The 14898-nt window shown below is 37.4% G+C and overlaps 1 protein-coding gene across 6 annotated transcripts in view; it reads left to right on the forward strand.

The window, feature by feature from the left end:
- The window catches only part of MAST4 (microtubule associated serine/threonine kinase family member 4), a 390562-nt gene that overhangs the window by 134780 nt on the left and 240884 nt on the right, over positions 1-14898 (forward strand). For all 6 annotated transcript variants that reach the window (XM_033110320.1, XM_033110323.1, XM_033110321.1 and 3 more), the window contains one exon: positions 738-769. In XM_033110320.1, the coding sequence (XP_032966211.1) occupies positions 738-769 (32 nt within the window). The remainder of the gene's footprint in view (positions 1-737; positions 770-14898) is intronic.

The following is a 14898-nucleotide window of genomic DNA, read 5'->3' on the forward strand; positions in this document are numbered from 1 at the left end:
GGTGGAGATATTTCTGTATCCCTTTGTGTTGGTTGGCTTATTTGCTTTTTTTCCCCCACAACTCCTCTATAATTAGGTAGATAAAGATCTTAATTTGAGATAAGTATGAGAGCACCCTTTTAAAACTATAAAGCACTCTATTAATTGTTGTTGCTGTCTGGTTACCTTTTCAGAGGTTCATTAACCTACTTTTAAATATCCTAAGTCATAATTCACATTTGTTTTTAAAAATAACACCAGAAGGAAACTTTTTGCTTTATTTTTAAAAAGTAAAGTATAATCTTTGGTATGCACAGTATTTTGCCTGAGTTTATTTCTGTTGGGGGCAGATAGTCTGATTTAACTGCCCCTTTCACTTCATCTTTCATTTAATTATAGTCCTGCAAAATTTCTCCTACTTATATCTGTTTCCTCTTTGGATAAGTCCTTTGGTTCCTCAGATTTTCCTTATGCTCAATTATAGGGCCATGTATCTCAACTCTGTATTTCATTGTCAATGCTTTGGGAGGATGGATGTCTTTTCTGCTCTCAAATTTAGATAAACTGTGTTTGTACCTTAAACACAATGTATAAAAAGAACAATGTAAGAAGGGGTCTAGCATAGAATTATGACATTAAAATCTATTCAGTATAGAAAATGCAAAATCAAACATAGTGAAGGATGATGCATTTTTTGTTATCCATTTACTGTCTCAGTTGTCTAAGCTTAATGTAGCGTTTCATTTTTTCCTTTGCAGAAGGAGCTGAGTCTTCCCAGAAGAGGAAGTTTGTAAGTAGCACAATATTGTTTCCTTGTTTTGTTTTGTTGTTTTTTTTTGTATAGTTTGTAATGTGATTATTCTCTGACTTATTAGGTTTTCAGTGGCAAATGGAGTAGTGATGATAATCAACTGAATTATGAAAACAAAAAGCTTTGCATTTATTTATAAATGTCACATATTGATGATTTCAAGATAACTTAAAGAAAGTTTCCAGGGTTTTCTTCCTTATGGGCATTGTAAACCAAAATACATATTTATTCCTGGGAGAAAATTAAAATTAAAAAATTCTGTGTAATCAAGCAAAAACATTATATGGTCTGCAGATAGTACAAATTGATCTAAATCAAGAATTTGTGTTATATATGATCTGGAAATCTATGATTGTTCTGTATACTATGGATTTTATGCAAACTAAATGATATACTTTGCATTTGAATTGATGAAGACTTTGAGTCAGCCAAATTTTCTAGTATTAGATCTAGATATTACTGATTCATGTAATGCTCTGGTATTTAAATAGCAGATTTATGAACCTTGACTTGATTTCTTATAGTGAGTTTCAACCTTTTTTTTTTGCATATATCACATTTTATCCATTAGCAAGTCGCAGAATGAAATCAGTTGCCTTTACTATTACACTAAATTTAGGGTAGATTTGTTATCAACTAGTACTGTGTAAGGGCTGGTCTAGAAATATTTGGATTTGATGTCTGATTTATGTTGAAGAATTTAGTGGATGGGGGCAATGTCCTTTTTGTAAAACAAGTATAATATTTCAGTTTGTGCAATCTCAACTTGGAGGATTAGAAATGCATATGTTGCCTATTGAAAGATAGGAATACGTTCTGTTTGACTAAATTTTGGAAAACTTCAGCCTTTGCATCTAGGAACCAAAACTTCATCAGCCATGAACAGTTCATTATCATTCATTTTGGTTCCTAGTTTTTCACAAATTCAGGCTGCTGGGAGAACACTGGATCATTATTCTTGGAGAATGTACCTAGATAAATTTTCACTAGCTCCCAGCTTGTATATATTTGTGTACTAGAGGTTAATGGCCTAACAATTTACCGTAGAGAATGTCCTTAGATCAAAAACTTTCCTTCTTCTAAATCTTCATTTGGACTCTTTCACCTAGACTTGTAAAAGTCCAAACTTTTTGGTATTTCCTATCATGATGAGAAATAAGAAACAAGAAAAAATAAAACTACATCAAATGTCTTTATAGAAGAAAATATCTTTTCCCTTGAACTTTAATGTTTAAAGCATCCTAGATTTGTCTTTTATACTTTATTTGAAAACTTTAGAACTTCAGCCCAATCTTCTTTTTTAGCCTTTATAATAGATTACATTTTTTCCCCATTTTTGAGTTAACATGCTTTCTATCAATTGTTACTAAGGTAATGTTACTTAGCATATTAGATTCTCCATATCTATTTATGGGTCATTTCTCCTTTTGTTCTTTTATAAATCTCAATTCTGTTAATGTTAACTGATTGCCATGAACTGATGGGGGAAATATATGATAAACAAAATATTTAAATTTCTCTACTTGAGAGTATTAACCTTCAGTAAAAAAAAAAAAAAAAAAAAAAAGGATGATGACATAAATTTGTTTGGAATCCATGATTTGAATACTTGGTAAGAGAAAGTTAGAATTACATTTAAGCCAGTTAAAAGTCACTTCCTAATAAAAATCAGTTGATCTATCAATCAGATGATGGGAATAAAGCGTAGTGTATATGTCAACACAAATCTATCCTTTTTTAAGTGAATTCTGGAAAAATTAATACTTCTAAGTGAAACAAACCCAAAATAAGCACGCTGTTTTGTATTTTCTGTTAAATGCAAATATTCCCCAAAGAATTAATGATGTATGATATAGATCTTCTGGGACTTAATGCCACTCAGCATTTCCTGTGCCTTTCATATAGAAGAAACCAGTAATTACTCTTCTCATGCAAGGTTGTTTTATGACTGAGAAAAAGGAAATACTTTTAAAAATAAATGCCAGAGTGATTTTAATACAAATCGCATAAAGAAGGGCACAAGTGTATCTTTATTAGGTATTGAAGCTGGCCAACATAATGGTACTTGATTATTAAACCTGCTAAACCTCCTCAGTTTATTTACCACATAAATGCCTCCTGCATAAATGCTTTCAGGTCTCTCAGTACCTTCTCCCAGAAAGATTGAGGATTTGATCCCGCTGCTCTGTTGAGTCTTTTTTCCGTGTTAACAGTGAGAAACTGCACAGCGTGGTGTATTCCCCATTGCCTGTGGTTACCCAGCAATGTGATTGAATTTGTCAGGAGGTGTGTACCTTCACAAAGGCTGTACTCTTCCTAGAAGCATCTGATTTTGTTATATCTGCCACTTCTGATTTGTATGTTTTGAAGGTTAATGGTTTAAAAATACATTTTTACCATTCAGACATGTCTGAAGTTATCAGATTTAAAAATATTTTGGTATTGTTTTTAATAAGCTTAATTTTTATATCCAGAATCATATAAAACATACATATTTGTGATGTATATATTTATTTACATATATATACATATATGTACGCATACAGATACATAGGGTGCCACAAAAATGTATGCACACTTTAAGAAAGGAAAAAACTGTATTAAAATTGTAATACTCAATATATACCAATAACAAAAGATGAATACAAGGCACATTTTACTTTTGCAATTACAAGAGGTGCACAAAGTGGTTACCATCAATGCAATTTTAATAGTTTTTAATACAGTTTTTCCTTTCTTAAAATGTGTATACATTTTTTCTCTCTCTCTCTCTGTATGTTACAGCTTTCACAAATAAAAGAACATAGAAAATAGGCTTTTCTTTTTATCACTAATGAAAAGTATAAAAAACTCAAACCATAATCTGTTTAGGAAAAAGTAATTCGGTTCCTCACTACTGTGTAACTAATGATCATTTTCTCAAGAACTAACTTGAAGTCTGTGTTGTTTCATATGTTTTAGAAGGTTGCAAAGGCAATGATTGTGAACTTTTTGTTGTTTTTGTTCCGTTTTGTGTTTTGTTTGTTTTTGTTGCAAAAGGCAACAGACTAGAGAAGTCAGGGAAACTACTTTCCAGACAAGATATTACTAAGTAACCACGTGACCCCAGATGGGTTCTCCAGAGGCTTTTCCAGCCCTTTACCTTAACTTCAAGGCCCTTGATCCCATCTCTCATCTGGCTCCCTTGATAGCTGGATTTTGTCTAGTTCTCTTCTTCCTTTCAAAGAGGAATTTAGCCTTTTGCCAAGGTTTCTGATCCCAGATGCTTTCCGCACTTTCCCTCTGTTTTTCAATTAACTAAAGCTGTCATACTCTCTGCTCCACCTCCTCCCAGCTACCTGTCAAAATCTATATATCCTTTGAATAAATAATGATAGGAGGTCAGAAATTAAGTTCACGAACTCATCCTAGAAAAAGTGCTACATACCTCATTGCTGAATATCACTACGGTCACCTTTGAAGTATTCCCCTTGCGAAGCTATGCACTGACGCCAGTGCCTAGTCCACCCTTCAAAGCAATTTGGGAACTCTTTTTCTGGAATGGCCATCAGAGCTGTTGTCGTATTACCCTTGATGTCCTGAATGTCATCAAAATGTCTTCCTTTCAATATTTCCTTTATCTTTGGGTAAAGAAAGAAGTCATTGGGGGCCAGATCAGGTGAGTAGGGAGAGTGTTCCAATACAGTTATTTGTTGACTGGCTAAAAGCTCCCTCACTGACAGTGCTGTGTGAGCTGGTGCACTGTCATGATGCAAGCGCCATGAAATGTTGGCGAAGAGTTCAGATCATTTAACTTTTGTACGCAATCTTTTCAGCACTTCCAAATAGTAAACTTGGTTAACTGTTTGTCCAGTTGGTACAAATTCATAATGAATAATCCCTCTGATATAAAAAAAGGTTAGCAATATCGTTGCAACAAGTTCACAAACTTAATTGTCCGACCTTGTACAGTTATACAATGAAAAATGCTCTACAGCAGGTAGAATGAATGATCTGGAGTATATGTATCAAGTTTAATTACCAAAACTATAATGCTAAGCGAAGTTAAAAGCATATTCCAGATACAAGATGGTATTTACATTGTAAAATTTAAACATATACAAAGCAAGATATTGTATTGTTTCTGAATATAAACATTTACAGTTAAAGTAGAAAAAACTTTCGTGGGAAACAATTTTACAGTAAAGCTTACTTATCAGTGGAGGAAATGGAAAAAATGGGCTTTGAGAGGGCTGTATAGAGAGTTTCATGTATATCATTAATGTGGTATGTACATGGATGTTTAGAATACACTCTCTGCCTTTTGATATTCTTGAAATATTTTATTTAAAATGCTCAGTAATTTTATGAAGGTAGAATTCAAACTGTTGTAACCAAATATTTACGGAGAAGTAAAAATAACTTGAAGAAAGATTTTACAATAATTGGAATCTCTGCTGTGGCAGGTACCTATTTGTTAATGCCAAAAAAAAATCATAGGGGAAATTATGGTGATAAATTTTGGTACCCTTGAAGTGCTTTATGATAGACTAACCCTGGAGGTGGAGGAAATGAGGCAAATGAGATGATAGCGTATGTAATGGTGCAGTATGACATGTAGCTGCAGAACCAGGCGTGTTGTTTTAAATGTTTAACCTTCTACGAGAAATGACGCTGACTAGTCTTTGTGTTCCCCAAGATGGCCAGCATGGTACCGCATGCAGTGTAGACGTTCGTACATCCTTTACAAGTTTGTCTGTCCCCTTTGACTGAGCTTCCCAGCAGAGTGAAGCACCCAGCTGCTGCTTTCTAGTTCGTATCATAATATCTGCTACCTGAGGACATGAGCTGGACCACTCGTTCCATTTTTGTCTTGGTTTCAAGTCAGTGTGGAACACATAGACTCCCTGGACGTTCTTTTGATTTTTTTCTCATAACAGTGAATCTGAACTGTCCTTATTTATGAAAGTGCTAATAGTGTTGTGGGTCCCTTATCCAGTCTCACCCATATTTAGAACTTGGGTCCTGAAATGACATCTCTAAGTGGAAAAACTCTCTGGGAGGTGTTGTTTTCAGGCAGGGAAAGTGGGAAAAGGCTAAAAGCCTGAAGTGTGAATTAATGGATGGTTAGGAGCAAAACCAAGGTGTCCCTGGCAGCTACCCTTTATTTATAAAGGACCCCTTTGTGTTTTGTTAATTGCCCAAATAAACAGCTCTCCAGGACAGAGAGAGCATCTCTTTTCATGGAATTCCCTGGAGAGAGGAGCAGGAAATTGGCTGGGGCAAGCTCCCTTGCTTCCTCCACTTTTGCTTTTTAATGATCTTTCAGACTTCTCTGCACAGACATGAAGGAAACTGCACTATCTATTCTCACTCAGTAAGTAAAATCTCCTTGCTACTTAAAAAAGTTTTTCTTCTATGTCTTTTAATCATGAGCATGAGAGCATTGTTTCATGGAGCCCTGTAGGTCTGGGATGCACAAAACCCAAAGCCTGAGGAGCACCTTGGATGCACAGAAGTCCTGGGAAAGTGTGTTTCAGCAGGCTGGGGTATTGCTGGGAGTATTGAAATTACTAAAAGGCAACTTCAGAGTCCTCTTGGCTTATTTTAATGTCTTGATCTAGTAACAATCCTAGTACTGGATAGAAATACTATTTCTATCTATAGAGTTGTATTCCCTCTCCATTCACCCTTCCATCATTATTCTGAAAGTGGATGGGGTATAGTAGGGCTGGCCATGGAATAGGTAGGATGGGTGTCTACTGGCCTACAAGCGTTTCAGGTCTGCAGGGAAGTTCACCTCCCTATGCAAAGAACACAGGCATCTGAAGCATATCTACCCTGGTGCCAGACATCCCAGTACTAAATTCCTTCACTTAGATCTTCAAGGTATTGCCTCTTCAGTGTCTTATTCAATACATACCTTTGGTCAGGGTGTCACCGAGCTGCCTTGGGCACAGTAGACGACCATTCATTAAAGGGATGCTTCTGGTGGATTGATAGGGGACATGGCTGCCAGAATTATCAAGAACCATTTTGCCACACGTCTAAATGAATACATGTATGAAAGGTGTGATGAAATTATTTCACTTCTTTCTAATTGTGTCTTTCTTGGGCAGGGAGAGGTAAGGGAGTCCAGGTATGGGATAGGTGATGAGAACAAGCGGCAGAGGAGAGTGTTGTCAGAGGGATTAGCACTACAGAGGCAAAGGAACCTGAGGGTCACTGGAAACTTCTGGGTGAAGCTGGGCCTGCTGGGTTTAGAAGATAGATTGTAGATAGTCTATCACTGTCCATATAGTGAACTGAATGCACTGGATTAGGGTATTTCTTAGGTTGGAATTCCTCATTTTGAGGCAAGATAGGAAGGAACCTTCTATGTAACTGACTAGGCTTGAGGTGATGTAATTGGCATACATAGATCTGTGTACTTTTGAAAAAGAAGACATTCAGGCCAATTGTGTTTCAGCCGGAATATACTACCTTGACGAGCTGTTTAGCAAAGTAGTTTGAATAAAATGAGGTTATTTCAGGAAAGCAAGGAGAGGGAATCACCTTGGTTTTACAACTGAGTTGAATTAGATTTATGAGATTGTCAGCAAGGTGAAGGCAACATTTCCTGAAAGAGAGAGAAAGAGCTTAATTTAAGCAAAATAAAGGACATGCAAACTGTATTTCGATGAGTTTCAAAATAAATTTAGTTTTCTTCATGGTACGTTCTTCCCTCCCACCCCCACAAATATTGAAGCAAGAATTCAAAGTATCTATTGTCGAAGCCAAATGGAAGTCCAGTGTCATTTTGAATGTTAGAAACCCAGAAACAAAACGAAAAAAATTGAGTGTTGCGTCTGAATTAGCATTTAAAGTGGCATGTTTATATAAAAAGAGAATGGTGTAATATATCCTGAGAGTAAAGAGAGGAATTCAGCCTGTGAAAGAATGTCAATTGCATTTATATATTCATCGAATAGCCAGCTTGGTATTTGGTATGTATTTGCAGCATGCCTTATCACGCCTGCATTCATCTTCTGTGAAGTGGATAGGGGAGGAGACCTGGGAGATAGAAACAATGTAGAATTGATCTTCTTACCTTTGACAATTCTAGGAAGACCTTGGGTTTGCTCCAGAGGAAGAGGGGTTAGATCACCTCGGGTGGTTTATCAAAATAGGTGCATTTCCAAACACACTTGGGAGTGCCAATCAGAATCTTGGTGTGTGTGTGTTCGGGGTGGAGGCAGGGGAAGCCGGAGGCTTGTGGACTTTCAACCAAGTCTCAAGGTGAGTCTAAACTGACACCCACACTTAAGAACCACTGTTCTTAGGAGAATTCAGGGTATGCATAGTGTGTCAAAGTTGGCTTCTTGATGCCCAAAGGCATGAGGGAAAGTTCTCTATTTAATATTTACTAGAATAATTTTTTTAGCAAACCTGAATCAAATAGGAATTCAGGGAGAGTTTTTCAGTGAGTAACCCTTTAAAGCAAGAGTTATATAGGGTGGCCCACAGAAGCAGGCGGATAGGTACCTGTGCTTTTTCACTGATGCCGCCACCTTCCCAGGTCTGTCACTCAGTGAGCATTTCAGAGCATGGACACGGGACCCACACTGCCTGGATTTCAATCCTATCTCTGTCATTTCACTAACTATGTGTACTTCAGAACCTTACTGAACCTTTATTGTCTTACTTTCCTCATCTTTAAAATGGAACTATTACTCTATCCTGGAGTGTTTTGAGGATTAAATTAGTTAATATTTGTGAAGTATCTATAACATGTAGTAAGTACTATGTAATTGTTTTGTTAAACACATAAAACATACTGGGAATTAAGCCTTTCCCCACTCCCCCAATCACTTATTTTTGTCCTGTAGTTAGATGAAAGACCTCAAATCGGCTGAGGAAATTCCCTTAAAGCCAGATAATTTGAGTAGGCTTTTCTGAGGGGCTGTTTTGTTTGCCAAGTCTTGTGTCAAAGGAGAGGTGTTCAAGAGGGCAGTTAGCTCCATAGCCTAAGGTCCATCTTCCTCTCCTATCCGTGATGGTCACCCCTGGTTACAAGAGGTTTCTAGGTATCCTGTGGAGACAGGGCCCACATATGTTCTGACTCTGTGTCATCAGGTTCTGAGAGGACTGCCTGTGCTGAGTGGCCCCTCTTCCAGAACAATCCATCACTTTAGACTCGCCAATCCTTCTTCTCAGCAGAGTAGACAGGTCACTTCTTGAAATTATGTTTTGGGACAGACAGGTATTGTGGAAAATGAAGTGGGATATTGTAGATACCCATGCGGAAAATTTTAACCATAGGGTTTCAGAGCTGGAAGAGGCCTTAATTGAAATCTTATGATAAATACCTTTGTTTGATAAGTGAGGAACTCACAGCTCAGAGGATTTGAGAATTGCTTGCACTTAGATCATTCCTTAACTGTGAACTATGACCAGAATTTAGGGTTCCTTTCCTACCAGGAACCGGAAAGCAACCTTTCCTTCTTAAGGGCAATACACTTGAGTTGCAATAGATCATCAGCCAGGATATGGGTATGTTACGTTCCATAAAGGCATGCATTTTAGCATCGACATTCACAGTGTGGACCACATAAAGGGTAGACCTGACAGGCTATGCTGGACTTCACCATGGTTGTCATGATGTCTTTGAACATTTTGGAAAGCACGGCCTCAAACTCTTTCTGAGAGTTTATCCTTAAAACTGCAACCAAACGGAAGAACTTGGTTCTCACACATGCTCCACAAGGATGTTAAATTTGCTCAGAGGAATAAAGAGACTAGTGACAGCGACACTGGTGGGGTGTGGCTGTCCCAGCTGCAATTCCTGGCAGTCCCCAAATGCGTCCATTATCCAATGAGACATGTGAGCAGAGCAGCTGACTTCTGTATTGTTCTCTGTACCCCATTGTGCTGTAGTAAGTCCTGACTGTGGAGAAGTGGGTGGTCGCTGGAAGAGTTTGTGTCTTGGTGTTTCTCCTTACATTGTCTGCCATTTCCTCTGTCATTCTGACTCCTGAGAATTCAACTCCCTGCCCTGTTACTCTTTGCGGCAGCCTACTGTCAGACCTAAACAGCTGGGGTAAAATTATTTCAGGGTTTCCTTCCCTGCTTTTCTGCGATAGGGGTCCCACTCTGAGAATTCTGACTGGTCATTTTTTTCATCTGACTACACAAGCATTGTCTTTTAATGTTGTCATATGAAGTTACCACTTCTGGGATGAGTTTGAAGACATTCATGCTTATGTGTTGGGACATAAGACGTGCCCATATTGCGGGAAAGATTTTTAAATGCCTTTATTCTAACGCTATAAACTGGTATTTCAAGAAGTATTTCCATATTTTATCGATGCTTATGTGAAAGTGTTCTTACTCTGTTAGAAAACATTACTTTGGTATATGCGTTGTGCTCTTTGTTGTGCAGGAAAAATGATTTCTAACTTTTGTCTTATCATAGAGACCAACAGGATTAGCCTTGTAGTGACATGAGCACTGATTGCCAAGCTCTTACGAAGGTTTGATTTTCCAGTGTGTCTCTTATTGTTATTGGTGGTGGTGGTATGTGCTTTTACTCAAGGAAATCAGACGTGAGGCAGAGGTTATCTTTTGTATTTGTTTTTATTTTTTGAAAACTGAGGAGGGTATTTGCTTTGAGGAGTTGGCACCATGTGACAGCCTTGTGTAGCTGCTGTGGAACAAATGATGTTTACTGCAGGGACAGTGGGGACCTTCCCCCAGGCTGGCAGCAGGACAAAGGAGTGAGTGTTCTGTTTCATTCTCAGCTCCTGTAGCCTCTCTGCTGAGACCTGAACAGTATTTGCTCTGCGTGGGGCACATGAGCCAGTACACCAGGGGGTTTGTATTTTAGGGTATAAAGCACGGTGTTTAGTAGCTTAACAAATCAAGAATCAATTATCTGGGAGAATAAGCAGAAGGTTTTTTTATGTCTAGGATAAATTAGTTTAAACGCTAAAACCAGTCCTTGTGGATTAAAGAGCACTTGGAAGCAATGGAGTATATTTTTAAAATGTACTTGACATTATACACGGAAATGAAATTAATAGATCAGTATACTGGTTTCAGGCCTTAGGGGAATGAGGGTGGCTTTTTTAGGTGGGATTCCAAGGTATTGCCAATTTGTATGTAAATGTACTTGATTTTGATAGAATCACAAGGAGAAATACTGTCATCAAACATCTGGTTAAACACATGTTACTGAATTATTATCTTTGAGAATTCAGGCTACTTAGCTCTATTCTGTTTTCTTTTCTGAGAGACGTTGGTCAGCTATATCTTTAAGACCACAGTAGGGATGGTGATGGTGATGGTGGTGGTTGTCTTTGGACAAAAGGGGAATTAGAGTAAAGATAGTTCAAATTCATACTTCTTGAGTCTGTCTAGTCTCTCCCTACCCAACACTCAACTTTTATTGACTATTTAACATCCCCTAGGCTGTATTATGTGAAGTATCCAGGAATTAGGAATTCTATTTGTGTTAATCCACAGCAGAACTTAAAACAATACAACAAAACAAAACCCGAAACAGCTTCCTCTCATGAAATTCCACGTAGCATGAACCAATTTTCAGCTGTCTCAGGATTAGCATGACCCTACGTAGTCTAGTAGTTAATTCTTTCCGTAGCAGCTAACAGTGATTCCCCCCACTTTTTAAAAAATTTCTTTATTGAAGAATAATTGGCATGCACGAAACTATACTTGATGTACTAAATTTCATAAATGTAGACATATGTATATACCTATGAAACCACATCAATAAAATATCCATCTTCCCCAGAAGTTCCTTCTTACCAATTTACAGTCACTCCCTCCACTCCCACATGATCATTCAGGCAGTTGCTAGTATTTTCCATACCTAGTTTGCATTTTATAGAATTTTAAATAAATGAAATGATACTGTTTGTACTTTTTTGGGGGAGTGGGTCTGGTTTCTTTCACTCAGTATAATTATTCTGAGATTAATCTATGTTATAGCATGTGTTAGTAGTTCATTACTTTTTATTGCTAAGTAATATCCTATTGAACGGACACACCACAGTTTGATTATCCATTCACTTGTTGATGGACATTTGGGTCCCTCATAGGTTTTGGCCATTGTAAATAAAGCTGCTGTACGTGATTGGTAAATTTTCTCCTAGTTTGCAGCTTGTGTTTGCAGTCTCTTTACAGTATCTATCAAAGAGCAAAATGTTAAATTTTGATGAAGTCTAATTTATCGCCTGTTTTTTCGTTTGTTTGTTTCTTTTCCCCCAGAAGACTTATAGTTTTTGAATGTATATTTAGGTCTGTGATCCATTCTGAGTTAATTTAGTATATGGGGTGAAGTATGAATCTGAGTTCATGTCCTTGCATATATAGGTATCTTTTCCAAGACCGTTTATTGAACAGACTGTCCTTTCTCCACTGACTTGCTTTGTACCTTTGTTGAAAGTCAGTTGTCCATATATGTGTGTGTCTATTTACAGACTTCCTATTCTGTTCTACTGACCTATTTGTCTTTATATCAGTACCCCACTGCTTTATTACTGTAGCTTTTCAATAAGTTTAGATAACAGATAGTGTTAATCCTCCAACTTTGTTCACTTTTTTCAAAGTTTCTTTGGGTATTCTAGGTTTTTTAATTTTGGAATCTGTCAGTTTCTACAAAAAAAAGTCTGCTGAGACTTTTATGGGAATTGTATTAAATCTATATAGATCAATTTCCGAAGCTGTGAAGAGTTGTCCAGGGGTATAGTGAAACTCGTCTCGGTGACAGATTAGAGACAATAATGTGTGAGTTAATACAGTGTGGACAGACTGGGATGGAATTGTCCCCCACGGTGTACTCCTGGAGGAGAGGGGTGACCCAGCTGAAGGATACAGAGTGACCGTAAGTGACGAAATACTTTGTCAGAAAGATTCCCCTCAGAGAATCTCAAGAGAAATGTTTGGGTGTTTGGTTCTGAGAGCAGCTCAAATAAAGATTTCAAGCTGAAGTCAGAGGGAACTAGCCACATTTCTATAACTACAATGGAGAGCTAAGGCTTGGCATATTTGGGAGTAGAGGAGGAAGAACGTGTCCAGACAAGCTTCAGATCTAGAACCTCATGTGTTCGTGTCTAGTAGAGGGGAGGACCACACGGCCTGGAAAGGTTGTGATACAGGAAATACTTAGGGAGTCATCATGCTTTAACGATTGCTTCAATGACTGAATCTTATAAAACAATGGAGGTCAGTTGTACATTTGAACTTACAGTTGGTCTGGAACAGTGGTTCTCAACCAGGGGTGATTTTGTGCCCTAAGGGGACATTTAACAATGTCTACTGACATTTTTAACTGTCACAACTACTGGGGCGTGGTGTTTCTCCTGTCCATCTAGAGGGTAGAAGCCAGGGATGCTGTTAAACATCCTACAAGGAACAGGAAAACATCTCCCACCCCCGCAACAGGGACTTAATTTACCCAAAATGTCAATAGTGCCAAAGTTGGGGAAGCCTGGTCTAGAGAGCAAGGACCAGAAAAGAGGGTGGAAAGAGAGTGGAGCTGATTGACTGCTCTGACACCTCTTGTGTATATTGTCTTGGGAAATACTCTCCTGTGGTGACTGTGGAAAATTACCCAGGATGGTCAGGAATTAGTCTGTGCAAATCTCCTTTGGGTATGTTTCCAGAAGATGTCTAAAAATATTACTATCAAATAAAGCTAGTTGAACAAAAGCATGCTTTGACTACAAATAAAAGAAATGTTGACCATTTGAATTAATTTACTTAAGAAGAAAATATTTGTTTGGACATGGCTCATAAATAAGTTTATTAATTGAGATACTTTTGATTACAAGTATAATAGAAAGCCTAACTCATAATGGCTGAAAAAATAAAGGAAACTTACCAACTCTTGTAACTAAAAAGTTCCGGCTTCTTGCCAGGGTTGATCCAAAGGTTGAATATTGACACAAAGACCCAGTTTCTAGTTCATCTCATGGCAGACTTCCTTCCTAGCTTACAGATGGCTGCCAGCAGCTTTCAGGATTACTTTTTTCTCATTCATTCTCATGAGGAGAGGATTTTTTTCCCCCCTACCTTTATGGATTTCTCTTTGATTGGACCATCTTAAATTATGAGTCCACCCTCAAATATGGTAATATTTATAGCATTACTCTCATTAGCTTAGACCAGTGCTGTCCAGTAGGATAGCCACTAGCCATATGTGGCTTTTGAGCTCTTGAAATACAGTTAGTCCAAGTTGAGATATGAAAAAAAGAGTTTGAAATATCTAATAATTTTTATATTAATTACATGTTGAAGTAATAGTATTTTGGGATATAGTGCATTAGAATACAAACATATTATTAAAACTACCTTGACTTGTATCTTCATTTTTTTTTTTTTTACTGGGACTACTAGAAAATTTTAAATTATTTAAGTGGTTCCAAATTGTATTTTTGGTGGACAGAACTAGTTTAGACCACTGAGGAGTCCCTGGGAATGGGATGGACTCTTTCCCACCCAAACCATGTGGCAGATACACATACGGGAGAGAAATGGAATGGATACTGGGCAAGCAATCAAAAATGAACACTATGTGCCTGTCATAAGCAGAGAAGAGACTATTGGTTTATTTACCACTATTTTACTAAGGATGAATGTCTGGAAATACTACAACTCTACTTCCCATGATAAAAGCTAATATTTTTTTCTTAAATATACATTTTAAAATTATAAAATTAATATGGTGCTCATAGTATCTAGTGAAAAAGCACAAAGATATACTAAGAGAAACTAAACAATCCTAAGAGAAACTAAACAATCCTCATCTCCTCCAATCCCTGTCTCCACTCACCACCCTGGGGCAGACATTATTAGTCTGGTCTGTACTCTTCTATCCCTTACTTCACGTGCATAAGAGTGCATTCATTCACACACACTGTTTTGTTGCATTTGTTGCTGCTGTTTTAAGAATGAGATTGTAGCACTCACTCTTCAATTTGATTTTCTCACTATGTCAGTCTTCCAAGCCAGTATCTACAGATTTATTCCATTCTTTTTAATAATTATTTAATAGTCTATATCACAGTATAGTATATATCACATTTCATTTAACCATTTCTGCATTGATGGATATTTCATGTTATTTC

Source organism: Rhinolophus ferrumequinum, chromosome 7 (genome assembly GCF_004115265.2).
Source record: "Rhinolophus ferrumequinum isolate MPI-CBG mRhiFer1 chromosome 7, mRhiFer1_v1.p, whole genome shotgun sequence".
NCBI classification, from domain to species: domain Eukaryota; kingdom Metazoa; phylum Chordata; class Mammalia; order Chiroptera; family Rhinolophidae; genus Rhinolophus; species Rhinolophus ferrumequinum.